Raw genomic sequence first — 23,306 nt, 5'->3', positions numbered from 1 at the left:
AAAAGCCTCTCCTCTATGGGGCCAAACAGGGGTTAAGTTAGAAGTGACCAAGCTCTTCCACGTTTTCCCTATTTAAATAGGGTTACATGAAGAGTTACACGATCCAAGTATAGTTACACAAAATTAAAACATGTCGATTTTCTAAGCGGATAAAAAGGGGAACTATATTGTAAGGCTTAATAATATCTTAGGAGCTCTTCGACTTTACTGCACGGACGTCGAAGTGCTACTAAGGTATTATTATTACGCCTTACAATATAGTTGGGGAAAACATGGAAGAGCTCGGTTGCTTCCTACTTCACCCCCGTTTGGCCCCATAGAGGAGAGGAGAAGAGGCTTTTGCTAACACCGTCTGTACTCTGTTTGCGTGACTGACACGTAAAGACCAGACAGTTACACATCAACTCGTCTAAGCCAAGATAAGAGAGAAGAAATCTCAGTATGCAAAAACGGAGGGTGTGTTGAGTGCCTGTTGTCAGCAAATGTAAAACCGCCTTCTTAAAACAAGAGATTGGATCAAACCACTGCTGGTGCAGATTCAAACAAATCTGAGCGAGATGCACAGGACTGATTCTTTTGAGTTTCAAATATAAGAATTCAGCTTACAGGCAAGGTTATATAGTAGCTACATAATCATTTTAATATCCTTTTTTCTTTTGCAAAAAACAAAGGGGGGCCTTTAGATAAACTGAGCCCTGGAAGCTGCTGACAGAGGTGAGAGGCACAGTAGAGTTGAGAAGGGACCATGTGTCAGCTCGAAGCGATTTCCTTGCTGACTGCTATGGCCCAGACTTGTGAAAAGCTTCCTCTCTGGACAATGGCAATATCAAATATGTAAGAACCATGAGGATTCATGTGGGGAGTGACTTTTTTTAGTCAACCAATTAAAATGGATGCACTGTCAAATAAGGCTTTATTAATACACGCTTTGTCATCTTTGCCAACATAGTATTTGGGCCGGCCCAACAATCTCATATATGTTCCAGTAGACCTTTTTCACCTATGATGCCAGAAAATGGGGAGACCATTTCCTTGAGGATTCATACAGTGTGATCAAACTGAAAACTAATCGACCTCATCCCCTTGAACATTCTTTTCTGAGCTGAGAAATAAGCAAACGCGTCATCTGAGAACTTCAAATTCATCACCAGGGGACAAGGAAAAGATAATTAATTTGGACACTACAGTTGACTCGATATTTTTACCCTGTTCTATAAACCAGTGAACCTCAGTTGGATCCAATTTCATCCTTGATTATTTTCAGTGGACAACTTCTTACTCTCAACTCTTTTCCTCCCATGGCACACACATTTACCGCCAGTGAGTTTGCGTTTTGTCCAACATTCCATAACGATTTACTCACGGTCATAAAATCTTGATTCCTAATATCCACATTGACAATGAGAACTAAAGCAAGTCTATACTCCAGGTTCATATTCACATCTATTCCCCAACATCAAAGTCCTGTCCCAATGAATTTACATCACAGCGCTGCAAAGTGTAAAAAGAAATCTTGTTTATAAATCCGATTTGAGAGCATTGGTCTGCAGCTGCTTTGGTTGGACGGTTTGTGGCACTAACAGCCCAACAACAACACAGCCTCAGCCCATTGCAGTCATGATGATTATTTAATGAGTAGTAGCTTTGCTTCTTCAAGCAGCTTACCAAGCATCACAGTAGGAGGAGGAGCGGAGGCCATTCAAAAAGAGGCAATGGGAAATATAATCAAGACTTATGGACTGCACAAAGGTAAGCCAGGCAAAAGAAAGTTTCACACTGTGCCCTTTCAACACTAAGGGATTGGAAGTGGCATAAAATGGATTCTGCGTGTCAGTAGTGGTTTAGCTACTTTTATCAAAGTCAAACGCAACCTGACATCAGTAAAGAAAGGAAGGAATTTAGTTGCATCAGAAGCATGGCTGCATTCACACATCATCCTGACCTATTGTGCATGGTTTTAGTTGTAGGGGAAATTGTGGGCACCCAGAGAGATCTACGCAGACACAAAAACATGCAAACTCCACACAGAAAGGCCCCGTCTGGCCTGGCCGGGGATCGAACCTGGGACCTTCATGTTGTAAGGCATGAGCGCTACATTGGATTACATCTACTGTTGATAGAATTTAGAATAAATGCATTTGTTCAGAAAAACCTTTTTACTGAAGGTAAATGCTGTACAGAAAGCCAGTGTAGCAAAACAAATACTCGGTCCAGTGTTAAATCTTCAGAGTGAGTTTCAGAAAGGCACAGGTTGAAGCACTTTGCGTCACAATAATAGAGTCTCTTCTCGGAGTATCCATTAAGTATGTGCATTAACTCTGTCCCTGGGCCCTTGTCCATCATCTATAAAAAAAAAAACAAGCTGTTGAGAGTTTTTGCGATTATCTAGCACTGTACAAACAATTTTTTAACCAATTACCATACCAACTCTCTAAACCAGGGGTCCCCAACCGGCTTTAGTCCGGACCCCGAAGCCTTTTCATCCTCTCAATATACTTAATTTCTATGGCTGAATTAAACATTAAATAACATTGAAAGAAGATGGCAACATTTTTGATTCATTTATCAGTTCTGCTTTGTAAATAGACAACCTGTGTTCATGTTTTAACATTTTCCAGGTCAATGACTGCATATGTCCGGACCCTGGATATATGTCGAAAGTTACGAAACAAAAGTTTGCGGACCTCAAGCTGACTTAGTTGGGGACCCTTGCACTAAACTGTCTCTAAACACAGATAAATTGCATAATGCATTCAAAAAAATCCCTCAATCATTTATCTAAAGGATCGGGACATATCCAAGAGCTATAACATCATTTGCTTTGATTCATTTTGGTGTAGTTATTACTTCCTCATTATCTCTTCTTCCATCCTGTCCTGCTCAACACTGACCATTGCAGCCGGTGGTGAGGTTCCATTTTTTCAGTTGTGTTTGTCACTGTGCATTATAAGGCGCTTAATATACAACAAGCAAACAAGCTCAAAACTCAGCAAAATGCAATTTCCCTCTGGCTCTGTGGGCAAACGCTTATCACTTTAACATTTAAGAACAAACTCTGAGGTGTCCTCCGAGGCCACCGGACACACAAGTTCAATTTCCCCCCAAGTTAAATGACTGAACAACATTTTCTAGTCAAATGTCAGCAAGACAGCCACCAAACACACCCCCCTCAGTAAATTGCAGCACTCTGGGCATTTGTGAGATAAATAAATTCAGATACACGCTCAGATTATGTTTGCTCTGGTCCCAGACAGCGAGAGATGCAATATTTGAAGTTCCTTTTTTAACTGTTTTTTGAAGTGAGTGATGAGTTCATTTCCTTTGAAAGCTCTGCAGACTGCTGGAGGACTTCTGCTTCGTCAATGCACTTACAGCACTATATAATAATGGTTTATGGGGAATATAGGCTACAGCTGCTGGGAATACACGATTTAATAGTCTGAATGTACTCATCTGACAAACATTGCTGACTGTCAATATGACTGATTTATTCGGAAAATAAACAGTTTGTTAGATGTCCAAGCTGTAGCAAAGCTTTTCTTTCATTTTCCCAATGTTAATGATGGGGCAAAAGCAATTGTCTAGTTCAGGGGTACATGCTCTTCCCAATGTTAAGTATGTATCACGGCAAGGCAACTTTATTTATACCGCGCATTTTGTACACAAGGCGACTCAATGGACCTATTATTTTTTGGAAACCTTGGTTGGACTTTTGCCTCCGATCTTTCTCATATCGGCATGGGTTTTGACTGCTGTTATTCAAAGTGTAAACAAAACTTGATGCATAATTTTCCTTCCATGGAGTAGTTACAAAGGAATTGGAAAAAACTATTAAGAATTAAAAAGTATCCAAGCAAAGTAGACCCAATTGCTTTCTTCTGGCCTGAATCCATGTCACCTAAAGCTCACACTAATAATATTCCGCTATATTGGACAAAACAGGCCAACTGTCACGATTCACCTTTTGTTCCCCTGTTTTTGTATGTTTTCTTGTCTTTGGTCTCGTCCTGTGTTTTATTTTGACGCGTGTTCCTTGTCCTTTGTCGCGTCATGGTCTACGTCAGCCCCAGTTTGTTTGAGTTTTTGGTTACTTCTGGATATTGTTATTTTAGTTTTCGTCCTTCATTAAACATCACCGGTTTTGTTGCAGCCCTGCATTTTGGGTTTTAATTTCTTCACACCACCACTATCCATGACACCAACGACATCAGAGGGACACTGCATAGATCGACCAAGTAAATAATCCATCCTGGCACCTGATTTGAGAGAAGGACTTCGACCATATCTTGTTAGAGCAAAGCCCAGAGATCATATGGTGGTTGTTCTGTTTGACATTTGGATTTGCGCATGGTAGAGATTAATCAGGGCTGTGCGAGGAAACAACCATGAGGAAATATTATAATAAAAGATAGGGGTGATTTGTCCTTCAAATACCGCAAACCCAAAAGATTCCATAATAGCCTCGCCTAAATGGGAAAACCGCCGCGTTCCTTATTGTGTCCTACTCCCCGCCAGAAACTATGACTCTAGCTTTGCTGCTGACTGTATTTGGATGCAGTTTCTATGGTTACCTTCACGGTTTGAGTTCAGCGGGACCTACTTTTTATTCACACGTTTCATTTCATTCAGAGGCCCTTATTACACACAAACAAAGGCATTACTGGTGGACACCGTCTTCCTTGCCACGAGGTCAACGGGCTCAATGCCATCTATCGCAATCTCCTTATCCAGGCCTGGTTAATCCTGTTCCAAACCCAAACAACACTGTCATCATGGCCACTGTCTCTCACTCACTCGCACCGATTCTAGGTGCGAAGCGCGAACCCAATGAACATCAGATAGAGATATTAGCCAGCCATATCATAATCCTGTTTCTGATTGTTTGCAACAAGTTCAAAAGGGCAAACATGTATTATTTGTATTGTGACAAGAATATCATCCCAGCCCTACCATAAAAGCTTCAGGTAGGGGGAGTGTCACGATTAATTTTTTTGAGTCATGGGTTTTGTGAGATAAAAAATTGCAATTTTAAGAATATTCTAGCCTAGCCTTAGCCATCCGTAAACTCCAGTCAATGATAATTTCCCTACACGTACCTCTGGGTCTGATCTCAGTGGCCGCGTTACATCGGTTGAATTTCAACCTGCCATTCAGCAAGAGGGGGAGGCGGGGGTTATAGGTGACATCAAGCCCACATTTGCTGGTTGTAGTTTGGCAATGGCGGCGGATACGAAAGTAATGGAAGCTCTTCAATGCGTTCCTGCTCGGCTCCCAAATATCCAGAAATTAAAATTCAAGAGTTATGCTTCACCCACTCGGGCGCATTACAAACGTCACGACCAAACGCTAGCGAAAATCAGATCCAATCGTTTCAAAGGAGTTCACCTCCCACCTGATAACGGAGCTCAATTGTGAAGGTCCAGACCCTTGTACGAAACGCAATGAGTACGAGGGTCTGGTAAAACCAGTTCAGTGTCTCAGTTTTTGTCTTTACAATGCTTTTTAACTCATTGATAGCCAATGACGTCTATAGACGTTAATTGAAATCCAAACCCTGATTGCCAATGATGTGGATGCGATCATAGGTCAGGTCACAGGTCAGAAGTAGTAGTAACCGTGGCTACTTGTTTTGATCTGATGTGGTCTCAGACAAGGGAATGACAATGGCAACAAGAGTAGAAGATCCAGAAAGAATGGCGAAACCTAAGGAAATACAGGCAAGTTACACATGAACAGGTTTTGGATAGGAGGTGGAAAATGGGGATCAAGGAAGCAGACTTAAAAAAAAACATAGCTTTGCTATGCTAACCCCGAGCCTGCATCAGGACATAGCGTCCGGCGGCGCCTTTTATCTCAGTGCACACGAGAGAGAAGCACTTTCTTTTTTTTTTGCTTCTCTCTTGTGTGAGAGAAGAACACGAGCTGTGCACGAGTGTGCTTCTGTTTTATAGATGGAAACCACTGTTCAGATGTTTGAGGTGTCACTAAAGTAGGGATGCACCAATACCACTTCTAAAACCGATATGAGTACGAGTACTTTGATTTGAGTACTTGCCGATACCGAATACCGATACGAGTACAAGGCATTTTCTTCAACAGCGTTTTCATTGTTCTGCTGCAGCTCATTTTCGCTCAATATGGACATGCTGCATCTCTTTAATTTGGATTTTCTGAGGACTTTTAGTCGCTGGGTTAGTTTTTCAGATGAATAAACCCCTGGGCATAAAACGGCGTCAGAATGGCCAAAACTGCTAGCCGCGAGTTAGCAACGTTAGCCTGTATGTTGTAAACACTGCAGACTCCACCCTGCAGAACTAACAACATTAAGCTCTGGTTAAATCCAGCACGCATCGCCTCCCGCGGGAGGTGTTCCAGGCATGTCCTAGTGGGAAGAGGCCTCGTGGAAGACCCAGGACACGGTGGTGGGACTACGTCTCCGAGCTAGCCTGGTGTCGCCTCGGGGTCCCCCCAGAACAGCTGGAGGAGGTGTGTGTGGATCGGGAAGTTTGGGCATCTCTGCTGAGACTGCTGCCCCCGCGACCCGGCCCCGGATAAAGCGGAAGAAAATGGATGGATGGATGGATAAATCCAGCACAGACTCTGATTTAGAAAGAGCAGTCTGTAATAAAGTCAGCTCTATGTGGAATATTGTATTTCCACTAAAGAATTCTCCAGTTTGTTGCTATTTTCTCTCCTCAGCTGAGATGTGCGCCTCGTAGGTGCGCTGGCCACACGTCAAATGGTATCGGGACCTCATGAATGAGTACGAGTATGAGTACAAGCATGTGGTATTGGCCCGATACCCGATACTGGAATCGGTGCATCCCTACACTAAAGCAAAAAATATGAGCATCAAAGTTACTGTTCTGCTTGATTACAAAAAGCTTGTTTTCTTTGCTTTTTGTCAGAAACCAGCATTATGGGTGATTTCACCTATTTTCTATGGACGATTACTAAAGAATGGAAAGAGGTACAAACAAACTTTTTTTTAGATGAAAGAAGAGTGTCTAATCTTTCTTTTGGTGGGTTTGGCATAGACCTAGAACTCAATTTTCTGTGGGTCTTGAAAAAACTGTCAAAATGCTGAAAAACTCTCTGGCATTAAAATACATACATTGACTATACAAAACAATGTCAACTTTACTACTTTATAATGACCATAATGACCATAATGAATTTATTACATGTCATTGGGCCACAATCTAGGCGAGGTTTTATGTTATAAAAATGCTGCACTGCTACTTAATTATTTGTCAGATGTTTTCATGAACAGACGAAAGAAACTTGTCTATCTGAAGTGCAGTAACGGGACTCGCTTGAACAGTTGATTATCATGAGTTCTTGCTTTCACTTTTCTTTATTACGCTGAGCAGAGACGAGCGCGTTAGTATTTTGATTGCATCTTGCATCCTGAAACTGTGGTTTCTAAAATTCATAAGTTAAACCTACCGCGTCCTTTTCTAATTGTGATAATCGTAAAACTGGTTAATCTTGACCCATCCCCTTTTTGAGCGTATGCATAGCACCACACAGTTTTAAATGAGACTAAATTAAGCGCCGAATTCTCCTGTCTTCATGTTATAGCAGAACAATAACATGTTCCTTTGTGTGCTGCGAGCGGGTTGCAAAGTGGGACAATTGCTGTGTACGTACTCCTGATAAATATTTAACACCGACCAGCCCTGTTTGTTGTCACATTAGAAGATTCATCAGCTGTGAAGAGGGAGCACGGCCATTATGATAATTTCTGCCTTTGTTTGTACATTTAATCAGGATAACAGTGCAGCTTTGATGAGGAGTTAGTGGAGCAGTCAGTTTCTTGTTAACAGCTTTGATGTGGATCTGAAGAGAAGACCACTGGGAAGAACAAGTGAGACACAAACAAGGGGGTAGTGGTGTGGAGATATTGTGGATATACTGCTGGATATCCATTCAAGAAATACAAATCCTGGATTGCATAATAAAACTTTGGTTGAATTGCTATCTTGAAATGCAGTTGCAGAGTTATTTTAATTTAGTAATTCTGAGCATTGTAAGATCAGTTTAATGATCAGATCAATTTGTTTTCATGTGAATGTTGGGGTGTTGTCGAGGTGTTGTTTTTGTTGAGAGGACGTTGGCCAATAGCGCAGACATGCAGCTTTGCTTCTGTAAAAAAACTATTAGTATTGCATAGAAACTAGGCCTGTCATGATAACTGAAAACCAAGTTCGATATATTGAGCCACAAAATATTATATATATACTATTGAAGACCTTGTAATGCCGCCGAAGCGAACTCTCTAAGCTAATATGAACATGAAACATGAAATACAATGTAATACTACTTAGGGGGAAAAATAAAGTATTACATTAGAAAAATGTGACAAGGACGCAAATAAATGTACAGATGATAAATATTGAGCCTAAAAATATATTGTTTATCCGTCACTTATTGAACGATTAGTTGAAATAGTAACATCACAGCCCAAATTGTAACTAAAAAGAATACAATGTATCACAAAATGTACATTTTGGGATACCCAAATGAGGTTCATAGTCTTAGTTACTGGCAAGACTAATATTTTTTGTCAGAAAGAGTTAGACTTAACACTTTACAGTCTCTACTCTCAGTAAGACCAATACTCTTGAGAGCCTTTTTTTTTAGGTTCATGTGGCTGAAGGAAACAGTCCCTGCTGAAAGGCAAAATCCTGAAACAATCATGGAGCCATAGTTATTATACCTCCTCATAAAATAAAGTATTTTAGCTTGTGCTGATCAATATTACAAAAAAATATATATTTATTTTTTTGATGTATTAATGGAAAATTCCCTAGTATCAGTTCAGCACAAATAGAGCGTAATTACGGGTACTAATTACTTTCATGCAATCAATAAAAACACAAATTGCAGGAAATTGGGATTCCCCTTGAACCCACACAACACCTCTGTTTTGCTCCACCACGACTCCCGAAGTACACACTTGCCAAAGCGTACTGTAGTTGGCTGACCCACTGAAGCATGGCTAATTTATGAGTGCTGAGTTTCTGCTTCAAGCGAGAGGAGAGCGCACTCGAGCATTTTGCATAGTGACAGAGAAATATGAATCCCCCTCACAAGTGGATACATTGCATTTTGGGGCATATAAAATATTGGGCAGAAAGATTTAGAGGCTTATATGTCCAGCAAAATAAAACTGTAAAGAACGGTGGTGAAATGTTCAGATTAGATAAAAGGATCATAGGGTTCTTTTTACAGCATATATATCCGTTGTAAAGATGATGAATGGACAATAAGGTCAAAGCTATTTTTACATAGAAGACAACTTGTTATAAACCTAGTAGTGACTTCACCCTAATAAAAACTGTCTTCTTGCTTTGTTATATTTCTTCAAGGTGAATACTTACTCCTACAGAGCCGAAGTAATTGAATAACACTTTTGTGGCCAGGTAATTAAATATTGACGACAAAAAGCCCTTGCCTTGATGAAAGACAAAAGTGAAAATGGAGCTGAGTAATTAAAAAAAAACACTGTTGTTTGCTGATTCTTTGTGCTGAAAAATGACAGTCAAGACAATAATAGACAATTATTAACAAATAAGCCATTAATGTTCTATTCTTTCAAAACAGTCACTCAACTATTCAATTTCTCTTTATCTTCATCCATTTTGGTCCTCGAACAATTCACAGAGCTACATTTGCAATCTAGCACAACACTGTACCTGCTACCGTACAGTACCGTCGGCTCACATAACCAAAGCAAAGTGAGATTGATAACAGGTGGAAACAGTGGGAGCCACTTAATAGCACAAGCCTCGAGGCAGTGTGCTGTGCATGTTTGTTTATCAAGTGAAATCGAAGGAAAAAAAGGTCTATATAATAACACACAGCGCAGAAATGATTACACCTGACATCCTGGTTTAATTTGACAGAGAGCATCCTCTACAAATAGAAAATGTAATGCAGGCATGGGATTGGCTGCTCCGAAATAGAAGTTATTTATGTTTGTGGAAAAGGTAGCAGGTGAGAGTCCACAGGGTGAACTTGAGGCAAATGGGAAGATAACCAGATAGTCATTACTGAAAAGCATATTGTTGTCTCAAGGATAAAGTAAAACAAATACTAGGGGACGCAGAAGCAAATGAGCAATTTTATGCAAGTAAAAAACAACAAAAAAACAACACACACACGTCTCATAAAAAAGGAAACACAAAAAGACAACAGGATTAGCTCCAGTGTAAAACATAACAAATAACTCCTTGTGGATGGCCCACCTTTCTCACATCCAGATATCCGCATACACTCTTCACCTGGACCAATACTGGGTACTTAAGTATAAGTTATCAACCACCTTGACTACGAGCAATCGGTAAAAGAGTGGCAGGCCAAGGATCTGCACGTTTTTATTTTGAATTTGTCAGTCAACCTCTGTAAACATTCTTCCAATCGCCACGTCAATACACAAAGTTTTCAAAACTTTAGCTTTGATTACAGCACGCATTGGCTGTGGCATTTTTTCAATGAGCTTCTTCAATGTCAGAAGATCAGGAGGTATTGGGATTTGAACATATCTTACAGTTATTATTTTTGTATAATGTTTTGATTGAAAGGGACATTATCGCAGAGATTCCAGAGTCAATATGACTCATGGCTAATTCAATGTTCTCATTATAAAACTCAGGGGATCTTAAGTCAGTGAAGTCAAGGCTGGAACAACCTTTCGAAAACTAGCAAAAATGTGCATGTGTAAAATGAAAAGGCAAAAACGACATTTAAAAGCATGTCTTTCAACGACAGGAAACCTTATATTTTTAAAGGTTAAACAGGCCAACTTCTCTTTTGTTGCTTTAGAATATCATGTCAGCCACTGTCACAATAATTTGGCACACAATACATCTAATCACAGGCAGCTTCTCTGGGACACACCATCTATATAATCAAACATATGGCTTCAACCAGACTGATGTGCGCCAGTGAACACAGTAAACATGGGTGTGATTAGAGTGTCCAGAGTGGAGTCTAAGGCATGTAAGTGGAACAGAGGAGAGGAGAAGCTGCAATCCTCAACCACATCCATCAGCCCTTTTGCTTACTGACCAAGATAAAAATTACAAAAATATTGAGTATTTAACGGTCAAGGTCACGCATGCACAAGTAATCGCACTGTATCGCAGGCTTATCTCCACACAGTTTCATAGCACAAAAGCAGCAGCTACAAGACCGCAACAGTTTAAGTTAAAGGGCTTTAAAGTTTCATCTTTAGAGGCAATATTTGGCGGCGACAGTGACATCCACCAATGTGTGTCCCTGTGCCTTCAATGAAGAATTAAACACAGTATGATTTTAAAAAGAAAAAAATATTGAAAAAGTAAAAAAAATAATCTATTGGGACTAACAAAATGAAGCAATACAGTCTTTGTGCCAGCACCAAGTTAGGATAACTTGTATCAAGAAGTTCACAATGTAAAAACATTCAAAAGGTTGCTTGTATGTAGGAGGCAAATAGTGCTGTGATGATAAAGTTCAAAGCACTGGCAACATAGTTAGGGTGTATCAAAGTTAGACGCCTTTCAAGCACATACCTGACAGGTAGCTATATTGACATACTGATACTTTTAAAGGAAAAATCTGCTCAGGATACTTCGTTAAAAGAGAACACACACACTGCAAGGTTCCCCATCAGACACCAATGACAGCTCTGTGACGAGTTGAAAGCAGAAAGCCCTTTGTCGACACAGAAAAGTCAAACTTGCTGTTAAAAGGTCTAGCGGTTCACTTCCAGCTGGAGGAGGACTGTTTCTGAACAGCAGGGTCGGACCATCTCACCTCCACACAGAGAGGCAGTCTAAAGTGGGGCCAATTAGGAGCTGACAGAGGGTACACAGCACGATGGAGGGAGAGTGGGTGGTAAACAAGGGAGCTAAGGTCCATGCAGTTGCACAGCGACTGCTCGTGCCTCTCAATATAGTCCCTGGAGGTCATATACAGCAGAGGAAGAACGTCCAAGTTTGTTAAACTCCACAGGAAACATCCCCCAGGGAATACACTCGGAGAGAGGAGCTGGAATCAAGGTCGCAAAGTAGTTTCCAGCCAGCTCACAGAAAAGTTACGTCTGGATTTTACTGTATAATGATCGCGATTGCACAAATGTCTGGACAGGGAGCCAGGATGGGAGTAATACGAACAGCATTTATTGATCCTCTAAAGAGATAAATGTCAAAAGGGGGGAAAACAAAACAAAACATTTTATTGAATAAAGCTTGTTCTGTAAGTGGTATTTTTGTAAACTACTCAAGAGTAAGCAGCGCTGATGACTGACTAGTGATGGAGAATGTTTGTGTCTGCTTTTTTGTGGTTGAATGCTGCATTATTTACCATCAACAGTTCAGAAAGTGTGAAAATATACTATTGAAAACAGTCTACCCCTGTTTGTGTAAGCTCTTTGTCGTCTGGGCATATTGTAGTGACTCGCAAGAGACGAATATTGGCTCCAAGTATAAGTTATCAACCACCTTGACTACGAGCAATCGGTAAAAGAGTGGCAGGCCAAGGATCTGCACGTTTTTATTTTGAATTTGTCAGTCAACCTCTGTAAACATTCTTCCAATTGCCACGTCAATCACAAAGTTTTTCAGTGTAAAAGGAAAGACAGGAGCTAAAGGGCAAAAAAAACAATTAGGGAAGACATGATGCAAAAAGTAAACTACAGCCAACTCCGACACCAAACCACTCCAGGCCTCGTTTGTACGAAATAAAAGGCAATTGTGGGGCAAAAAAGGAAAAATCAATCTAAAACACCACCTGTCACTCATCGGTGTGAAATTACAACAGCAATGATAAATTAGCAATCGTAAATTAGCTATTAACTAATATCTGCATTAAGCAATTCACCTTACGCCGGAGGTTCCCGTGGGAGCCTCCATTCACTGTGCCCGCTCCTTATCTCGTATTAGTTTACATATGCCGGCAGACGTCGAGAGATAATCAGTTACTACACGGGCACAAAGCCGTTTCCAGGCCGCCCACAGAAACAGAGCAGTGTTGGCCTGTTGGTGCAAATGAACATCGGACATTTTACACAAATCAATCTACTGCACACCGGATTTTTGCGGCGCATTTTTCCCCCTTGTTCAAAAAGAGGCATAAGTGGGCGGGGCGGAATAAGGAGATAAGCTTAGTTAGATTTAGGATCAGGGTCATTTCCTGGTTATTCATTTTAACAATGTCAGTAATATATAACAAATAAGAACCTAACATGAAAATATAAGTTCAGTACAGCATATTCAAAGCCGGATTTTGAGACCGGAATTGAATAACAGTAATTATTAGCTATTACTTTTCTGCCAGTTTGTTGCCAATTAACTTTGGCAATGCTTGGGCTATTGACCAAACTGATTGTCTTGATTATTTGTTTTTAATGAACTCTGTGCAGAATCATTGTATTTAGGAAAGATTACTGTGCATGTTGTTATAATATGCCAGCAGTTTCTGAAGCTTGTTTTATTGAACTCTTCACCACCCGTGTTAACCCAGCGTATTTTCTCCAGTTCAAGCTTTACCCAAATTTAAAAGCTTCTCGACTGCGAGCTTACAGCCTATAGGCCAGTGTAACGCCTCATTTGAAAGCTAAGACCTGCGAAACAGATTGTAACCTTTTTGACGCTCTTTCTTAATTTGTTGCTTTTTCATCACTCTTTAGTCACGTTATTATTGCTTTTCCAGCACATCTTTGTCACTCCTTTGACGCATTGTTGTCACATTTGTCACAGGGTTGTGTTTCGCGTTGCTTTTTTCAGTGCCTTATTGTCGCGTTTGTCACTTTTAAATCTCATTTTCGTGGCGTTCTTGTTGCGTTTTCGCTACGTTTTTGTCCCTTTTTGGTTGCTTTTTCATCACTCTTTAGTCATGTGTTTTTATCGTCGTACTGTTGCTTTCCCGGCACGTTCGTGTCACTCTTTTGCCACTTGTTTGCTTTCAAAACGGCGAGAGAGACTAAACACAGACACCAAAACCAGCAGATGATAAATCAAGCTGAACAGAAGCAGCAGGGGATGGTTGCAGTCCAGTTTCATCATCTCTGTCAGATTGAGTAAACTCCTGTAATTGCTTTTTTTGGACATAGTGATCTGCCTCAGGGTCGCCATCCCACAAGCATCGTAACACATAATAAAATCACTTACACAAACGCACCTTGCGCAGACTTCAATGGGGATCTTAGGTGATAAGAACGTTTGTGTAAAACTACAGCTTTTGCGTAAGAACATGGTGCATGGATAGGGAGAGCAAAGACGGGCAGACGCGGCACGCTCGCGATTGGTTTCCTCCTAATTACAATAAGGTCTTTATCCAAATGTTGGCCCCCAGAAGAATGGTTATTGCTGTGGTAATAACTAATGGGGATAAAGATAAATTTGCATACTGTGTTCAACGTGCTCAATTCAGTTTGATACAGGACCCACAAGACGATATCACAATGCAATCACTTTGTTCGTAACATTATCCTGTCACTATTCCCAAGTAGATCATTAAAAACACTCAAATTGTGGTGCAAAATTATGACAATGTCACTACCTGCCTGAGGCTTTATACGCACAAAGCCTCGAGAGATCAACTTTGAAAAGACTGAAGAACTATTGGTGCTGGAGACCCCTGCTCCACTGGTACTCCAGCCCCGAGAAACTGTTGCAAGACTCGGAGATGGTCCGCCCCGTGACTCGTCTTTATGCAATATGCAATGCTTGAAATTCACAAGGCAAATGTTCCTCTTGAGACATTAATTCTGACCTTTGTCTTCCATCGACCAACCCAACAAAGCAGCAAAATACAGAAAAAGTGGTTATGAAAATAAGCAAACTCATCTTGCTTTAAGAATTACAAACTCAAAACAACCAATACACCGAAGCTTGGTTAAAAAAAAACGAAATAACTGCTGCTCGCAAAGTTGCAACTTGATTTATTTTGGTTGAGTCAAGTACTACATTCATGTTATCTTCCCTCCTTATAACAGAAGCTCAAAATGACTCACCTCCCGTCTGGCTGTGGCATTATGAAACACTAGATTTAGCATTATGTAAGCTGAACATGAGGATACACCACATGTAATCAGGGGAGGGATTTCCTCACTGTATGAACCAATACACTCCAAAAAAAAAGAGATTATAATAATGCAAAATGCAGGTTAAATAAAGCCTCTGTTCTTTGTCTCTCAAACATTTGTTCACTTCTGCTATTTTCAACGGATGTTTAGGTGAATTGTGGGCAAACACCTGATGCATCCAGGCGTGTAGCATTGCTTTAAATCTCAGATCTGTTACAGCACCAGGGAACAAATGCTTTTTTATTCCTTTACCATCGTTAGAACTATTATTATTATTATTAAAATGTGTCCAATTAGTGACAACAGATAGAACAAGATCATTTGCAAGATATTTCTCAAATAAACCTGTCAAGAGCTTTGACCCAGATTCGGGGTGGTGTCTGGCGTTTCCCACAGGTGAACAGCCCCAGGCCCCAGAACATGTTTCAAGACGAACAGACAGGGCATCTCTGCTACAAAAGCACTCAGAAGCTTTTTATAAATACAAGCTGATGGCAACTAGGCTTGTCGCAGTAATAAAGTTTAAGCTTTGAATGTGTAGTAGTCAAACACCTGGCAAAGAATTACCATTTCAAGACCTCAAAACTAACCGTCTCCAAGAAGAAATATCACAAACAATGATTCAAAAGATTTAAAGGTTTTTATTACAAATTAATTGGAAATGTAGTTATTTGTTGTTATTTTGGGTGGATTCTAATTTAGTGTTGGTCTATAGTCAGTAATGACATTTTTTCCTGACTTAGCATGTTTCACACCTGAAAACACTGACAGCGTGAAGATGCAGACACGACGGAGGACAAGCTTCATTGCCAAAACTGCTGCTAGCTCAGTAACACCAATGAGATTAGCTCAAGTAATTAGAGCAAAGCAATCCTGAGGAGAAACTTTCAATGTCATCCAATCTCATCCGAACATCTGCAACAAATAGTCCCCCAAAGGCCATCATCACCAGTGTGAATGTTTTTGATGACAGCGCTAATACTATCGCAATCAGGCTTAAAAATGTTGTGCTATTGTTTGGACAAGCCAGATCAAATAAGATGAGGCGATTTTGAGTTTACCACAATGTAAAACGGAATTAACATTGAAAGGAATGACCCTTGTTTCATCTCTGTGTAAAACGAGATAAAATATTTGGTCAAGTTTGGTAGCCCCTGATTCAATTAACATTTATATTATATTTATATTCAGACATTTCCCAAATCAACCCTTTTTCTTAAACGTGCGACAGGTTGACCCAACGTGATGATGAACCACAGTCATATTGCACAAGAGAAACCTCCATCTGATCTACAAAATTAACTGACATTTTGCTTCGACATGCACAGTATCATTCTACTTGCCTGGATGCTTGAAGCTGTTCGTCTCTAAGCCACACAGGCGTGAGGCAGGAGGAAGCTGGGCAGGGGGTAGGAATAGGAAGTAGGATGTAGGGGGTTTGAAGGCAGGAGGTATTTGGCAGGGGCTGAGGTCAGGTCCACAGCAGCATCACATTTCAGAGCCCCTCTTAGTGAGCGTCTGCAGACCTGTCCAAAAGCCCAAACTAACCTGACCCCAGTGTTGAGAGCTCAGTGGAGCTAATAGGGAGTACAAGGGGATTTCAGCTGCTCCCATGAATCACAAGGCTCAATAACAGAAGCTACAATAGCAGTGTTTTGTCAAGCTGCAGCGGTATACCTCAACAATGGGACATTTAACGAGAGTCTTTAACGCAAGCAAGGGAGAGGATCCATGTATTGACTGAGCTGGCTCCACTGTGCCCATTGATTTACTTTGCTCCAGCAGGTGAACGCCTTTTCTTATTCAGTCTTTGTGCAAAGGTCAAGGCGACCAACATGCAATTTAGGACAAGGTAGCATGGGTAAAAACTCAAAAGGTTTTTTTTTTTGTCTGACCATGCTGAACACAATCTGCAAACATGTGAAACTGAACTGTATGAAGAGACTCAAGTTGTTTATTGTTTATTTAGATATGTTCTTACCTTAGCTCAGCTTAGAGGAGTTGATATGTAGCCGTCTGGTCTTTACGCGTGCCCTCAGTCACGTAAACAGAGCACAGACGGCGTTAGCATTTAGCCTCTCCTCTTCTCATCTATGGAACATGTCGATTTTCTAAGTGGATGAAAAGGGGAACTATATTGCAATATAGTTCCCCTTTTTATCCGCTTAGAAAATCAACATGTTTAATTTTTTGTAACTATACTTCGTGTAAAGGCTGATGTAACTGCATTTAAATAGGGAAAGAGCTTGGTCGCTTCTAACTTAATTTCCGTTTAGATCCATAGATGAGAAGAGGAGAGGCTTCAAGAGGAGACATCAGCCTTTACACGAAGTATAGTTACACAAAATTAAACATGTTGATTTTCTAAGCGGATAAAAAGGGGAACTATTTTGCAATATAGTTCCCCTTTTTATCCACTTAGAAAATCGCCATATTCCATAGATGAGAAGAGGAGAGGCTAAATGCTAACGCCGTCTGTGCTCTGTTTACGTGACTGAGGGCACGCGTAAAGACCAGACAGCTACATATCAACTCGTCTAAGCTAAGGTAAGAACATATCTCAGTATTTACAAACGGTGGCCTATTCCTTTAACTGTTGAAATATCATCTTGGCCACTAACTCTCCAGGGTGAATTGAACCCCACTTAAGTCACATACTTACTGTACACATGTATCCTTGAAGCATAAGTAGCTTTCTTTTAGTTTTGCTTTGAAAAAGTAGCTCATAGAAAAGCCTATTACACAATGAGTCAATGAATCAATTCAATCAAAGAAGGAGCTTAGGAGTTTGACCGTCAGACCAGTGAAAACATGTAGAGGTGGTTCAGGAATTAAGCAAGAAAAACATCAAAGAACAAAGATATTAAATGAAGCCGACAAGGCTAATTTTAGAAATCTTGCTTTTTCTGTTCTCATTTTTTCAAGCAGCACAGATTATGAGCCTTCAAAGTTTATTTTTCTATAGAAAATGCAATGATTTGTGCAGGGCCTCGTGCCCTTTCATCACCACACACAAAAAAAGTCACTTATTCTTGTGATGTAGATCTTCTAGCTGTGAAGCATAACGTATAGCCCTCTCACTGTGTTATCAAAGATCTTACCGGCATAGTCTTGCGCGTCTGTAGAAAAAATATAGTGTAATAAAAAGTCACACAGATGTAGAGCTCAGTAAAGCGATGGGTCTGTTAGCTCTGCTTTTAGAGATGGCTAACACCCCCTGACAGCAAACTTACAGGGGGTGGACACAAGGGGGTAGTGCCGGCTCAGTGATCAGAAAGAACAACAAACCTCAGAAGCCTTTAAACAGCTTTATTGTCTTTGACACTTTTATACCATGAGCTCACTGAAGTCTGACTCTGTTCATATAAAAAGGCGCATCACAGCAGCAGTAAAGATCAGATCCCTGTGGTTCCAGTTTCGATCAGATGTTGCTTGGGTGCTGCTCTGGCATCATTTTTTAACAATGAGAATGATGTCGGACAGATATGGGCCGACTTTTTGATGCGGGGGCAACATTGAGTTTTTGAACTTGCCAAGAGGGCCAGACCAGGGCTCGAATTGGGACGTTTCAAACAACTACAGTTTGCCTAAACACAGTTATGCGTATATTGGTGTCGTTTCCGCCTTTAAGGCAATGCATGTTAGGCTTTATCATCTTTTGTGGGCCAGATTGAAAGGCTCGGCGGGCTGCATTTGGCCCCTGGGACTTAGTTTGCCCACCCCGGTCTAGGATCATGTCTATCACCAATTGAAGACTTTCTGAGAGAGGCAGGTAGTGTGCAAATCAAAACAAAGTTTATGTCCTGCACACAAATAAGGTCTGACTCTGCACGATAAGAGAAAAATGTCATTTGGTTTATATTATGAAAGTGGAAAAAATGAGCACTGCTGTGGGCGCCACAAGTGTGAAAAAACGTGTGTACCAACGGGTGCTCTTCCAAGAAGCCAGCACCTTTCTGCTTTTCTGTCTTGGTTTATATTATATTGCAATAGAAATATTTCTCTAAATCACTTAAACACAGATCGTTTTATTAAACATAATTCAGAATGAAATCTGCGCTTTGTGACCATGTCTGTGAAAGGCGCTATATAAATAAAGCTCTTCTTCTTCTTCTTCTTCTTCTTCAATATTCCAACTTCATTCTGTCATAGATAAATGTGTCAACCCTTCAGAATAGTGACCAAACCCTTTCCAGTCATTGCAATAATTGTTATTATTCTGTTTCTATTGAATACAAAAGCCACATAATTTAGATGTATGGATATTGCTAAAAAATAAACAATAATAAAAAATACTTTGCTTGATTTGGCTGATGACTTTGAGTCCAGAGTCATGTAATCAAACCACAATCTACATTTCAAAACGGTCAAAAAAAAGTTGCAGCTAAGGTTGAGTTCTGCTATAATCTAATCTACAGGGTTTATCACAGGACATTTCACTATTGCACGTATACAAAACACAAAGGTTCTTTGTGCTCCTTGTTCCTTGTGTGGCCTTTACAAATGCACCTACTCTCAATTTCATATATAAAAAGGTAGAGATAGACCGATTCTTTGCGGCCAATAAGAGATCAATTAAAAACTGGGTTATTTTGGCTCTGGAGCAGCCCTGTCTCTCTGTCTGCCGTCTCCAGTATTGTCCCACCCACAGCACCATCTGATTGTTGACACGCTCTGGTTACACACAGAGCCAGGGCACGGGTAATAGCCAATCAGCAGTGAAAGCTTTGCATGCACAACGCTCATACACAGAGCTCGCATTATGATTCACATTTCTGTACAAGTTTTTTATTTAACTGATTTATTCATTTTATTAAAAAGTTAGGGAAGTTAAGTTTTCAGTTATTTAAATTTGAAAATTTTGCGCATCTGTTCAGTTGCTTAATAAATATGTGCAAAGGTATTTAACAAAGTTTAAGTGTTGGAGTTTGTATTTTTCAGTTTGATGCCAAAATTCTCGCTTTTACTGCAATACTTGGCCATGAACAAAAACATACAGGTCTCGTCTACCTCTAGTAAAAAATACTAACATCTGATCTAACCAAACAAGTTTTACACACAGCCCTCAGCATAACATTTAAAACCATGAAAATATTTTAGTCTATGTCATGCCACATTAGCTTCTCAGATAAAGTCAAATCCTCTGCCCGTTTGTCCCCTTCACAGCCGACTGACATGAAGATCGCAGCATAATCCTCCCTGCTGGTCTCACAATAATCATTAAATAACTTCACTGATGCAACGCAGGCTTAGGCCAAGGCAATGGCCCCTTAGAGCATGAACAAAAGCTTGGACATCTTTAAGCTTGTGGGTTTTCTTGTATGGCAACACAAGCAACAGCAAGTGTTGTGATGAAGCACTGAATACATCAAGTTTCTCTCTGTGGTTTGAAGGAGCTCAAAAGTCCCACAAAGCCAAGCAGAAACATAAAAAAGTGGCACAGGACCCATTTTCTGATTGCTTTGACTCCTTATCTGTAAACGCTCAGAGCAATCTTGCAGCTAAATCTAACTGCTATTGCTGCTGTCACCTGGAAACCTTTTCACACAACCACTGTGCACAACACAGATACAAGAAGATTCACTGCATTTACATCTGAGGCACAGCTACAACAACAATTGCATAACAAAAAAACAATTGTATTTCATTATTTGTAGAATCTGACTGTTCTTTTTTCTTGGCCTTTGTAACAAATGGATAAAACAGTCAGAATTAAAATATTACAGTGGACTTGGAGAAGTGTTTAGAGGCACCGTGTATGTTTGAGCAATCTCTGAATATTCCACTGTGACTATTCTTAGTGCCTCGATGGCAGCTTATACAATGTTCCTCTGATTTTTTCCGAGCTCCATCCACAGCCCCAGGAAGCACTTTCCTTACCTTCCGATTTCTTGCAAAGCTTATCGCACCTTCACAGCATAAGGAAAGGTAAATACATCAGCTGAATCTCCAACTAAGCAACACGCTGCAGCTCCGCTTTAAGACTAGTTCGGACAGGTCACCAGATCGGACAGCACACTACAGAGTAGGGCTGAAACAACTAATCGATTAATCGACAACTAATCGATTACTAAAATAGTTGTCAACTATTTCAGTAATCGATTAATCGTTTTCTAGTAAACACAGACTAAAATAGAGCAAAAATGACATGACAATTATGTGTTTTGGATGAAAACCTACTTCATTTTTAAAGTGAGGGTCTGCAGTGTTTTGTACATTGTAAATTTCATAAATATCTGTCTTTGCCTCGTCCAATCAGAAAGCAGAATTAGCACAAAGAGCCTCCCACAAATGTTTACTTTAAGTTTACTCCATCAACATGTCCTCAAGCGGCGCCACTTTAGCTTTATGTGGTCAAAAAATTGAAAAAATACAATTTCCATGCACCTTTCACAGCCAAGCGATTAATCGATTAATCGTGAAAATAATCGGTAGATAAATCGATTATCAAAATAATCGTTAGCTGCAGCCCTACTACAGAGGTTTGTTGTGAAGGGGAGCAAGTGGAGAGAAGGAGGAGAGGCTTTGAGGAGACAGTGCACTTTTACATTAACACACATTTACATTGTAGAGCATTTACTAACCAACAAAGTGCAAGATTGTGATCCCATAAATTGGAAATTATGGAATATTATGGATAAATTGCTTGAGTTGAGAAGGTAAAATCAAAGCGCTTTACAGGAAGGAGCCAGTCACCCATTTACACTCTCATTCATACACCATACCAGGATAAATCAGTAACTCATTTGCCCTGCAATAAGCCTGTCTGACTGGTTAAACTGGCCCAAGGTCAGGGTCAAGAAAGCTGAGGATCAATAAAGAGACAAAGCAACGATTTAATGTTTGGGCAACAAGGACTCCCAAGCTCTTAACTCTAGCTTTGTTTGTGGCTTTGTGCGCGCGCGTCAAACCAAACTGTCACTATCGTCCTAGTTTACTTTGCCTCATGCCCTCCCCCCATCCTATCTAATACATCTAATTCAAAAGTCCACTTCATGAAGAGTCAAAGGTGAAGGAGAGGCGACATGAGCATGACTCTGCCAAATTGGACATGCGCCTATTTCAGTCAGTTTTCACGTTCCACCGACCAAAAACATGAGCACCTTTGAACACATAGCAACTTGAAACCAGGAGGGAAATCTACAAAGCAACGCTGACGACGCGGATACGTCTTTAGCAATAACATGCGGACAACATCCCAGCACTCGTAGTAGTCAGGACCAAACTTCCTCATAGCGCAGATCGCAGCACATGCAACGTTAGCGACATGTAAGTTTCCATAAGCGCTGCAGCTTTTGCGCAGAAAATCGCACTTACCAGGGGTCAAACTCGTGGATGATGCTCTCGAAGCGGATGACCGCGAACAGCCTGGAGCTGAACCCGGCCAGCCAAGCCAGAAAGAGGATGGTGAATGACAGCAATGACTGCCACCCGGCCGGCTGCGACAGGCCGCCCGACAGCCCGCCTCCTCCCGGCCCGCTGCCGCTGCAACTCCCGCTGCTCGCCCTCTCCGCCACGGCCGTGCTGCTCCGGCCATTGCCCGAGTACGACGGCCCTGCAGAGTTCAGAGAAGACTTGTGTTTGCTGTCCGAAACCGGGTGATGTTCCGCCATATTCAATCCTGTCGTGGCAGGGCAGGCAAGCAAGCCAGCGAAGCTATCTGGTATCACACAGGAAAGAAATGCGCTCCGTCTTCCTATTCCAAAAAAAGGACCACAAAACCCCCTTCGCCCGCTCCAAAAGGGCCGCTGGGATTCCTAACTTTCAAACCTTACGTCCCACCGACCGCGTGACAAGAAAACAACCCCAAAGAATCACATAGCAGCACGATTTTGCACCAATCATTCTAGAAGTGACACATGCGACTCGAGCAGTTCCTCCTTCCTTCCTTGGAGCTGGATGAGGGGGCGGGACGAGTGTCCAATCCGGAAGCGCCATCAGCCTCTCACAACGGGACAGGTACCGCGAAGTGGAGCGCAGCGTCACAGGAGAGCCAATCAGAGAGCAGGGCGCTGACAGACAGCTAAAGTCACCAATAGGATTAGAGATGTGAGTCTGTTGGCGTACGGGGGTAGACGGGCTTGATTGACAGCAGCGAGAGCGAATAGCGTGTTAACAACACAGGGGCTTCTAGGGTCACGCCAACCAATGGAATAAATGAATTTCTCATTAGTCGTATGTGCTAGTTACATGGAGAGATAGTTGGCTTAAGAGCTTTACCGGGATTACA

At 41.0% G+C, this 23,306-nt stretch overlaps 1 protein-coding gene across 1 annotated transcript in view; it reads right to left on the bottom strand.

Annotated features, from left to right (window-relative positions):
• The window catches only part of LOC306966600 (dolichyl-diphosphooligosaccharide--protein glycosyltransferase subunit STT3B-like), a 62,055-nt gene extending 39,081 nt beyond the window's left edge, over window positions 1–22,974 (bottom strand). Inside the window, exon 1 of the mRNA XM_079561399.1 lies at window positions 22,394–22,974. Within this exon, the coding sequence (XP_079417525.1) occupies window positions 22,394–22,689 (296 nt within the window). The 5' untranslated portion in view covers window positions 22,690–22,974. The remainder of the gene's footprint in view (window positions 1–22,393) is intronic.
• Window positions 22,975–23,306: the final 332 nt, after the last annotated feature.

The sequence above is a fragment of the Gobius niger genome, assembly GCF_951799975.1.
Source record: "Gobius niger genome assembly, chromosome: 8".
Classification (NCBI taxonomy): Eukaryota; Metazoa; Chordata; class Actinopteri; order Gobiiformes; family Gobiidae; genus Gobius; species Gobius niger.
This window is presented reverse-complemented; position numbering and strand designations above follow the sequence as displayed.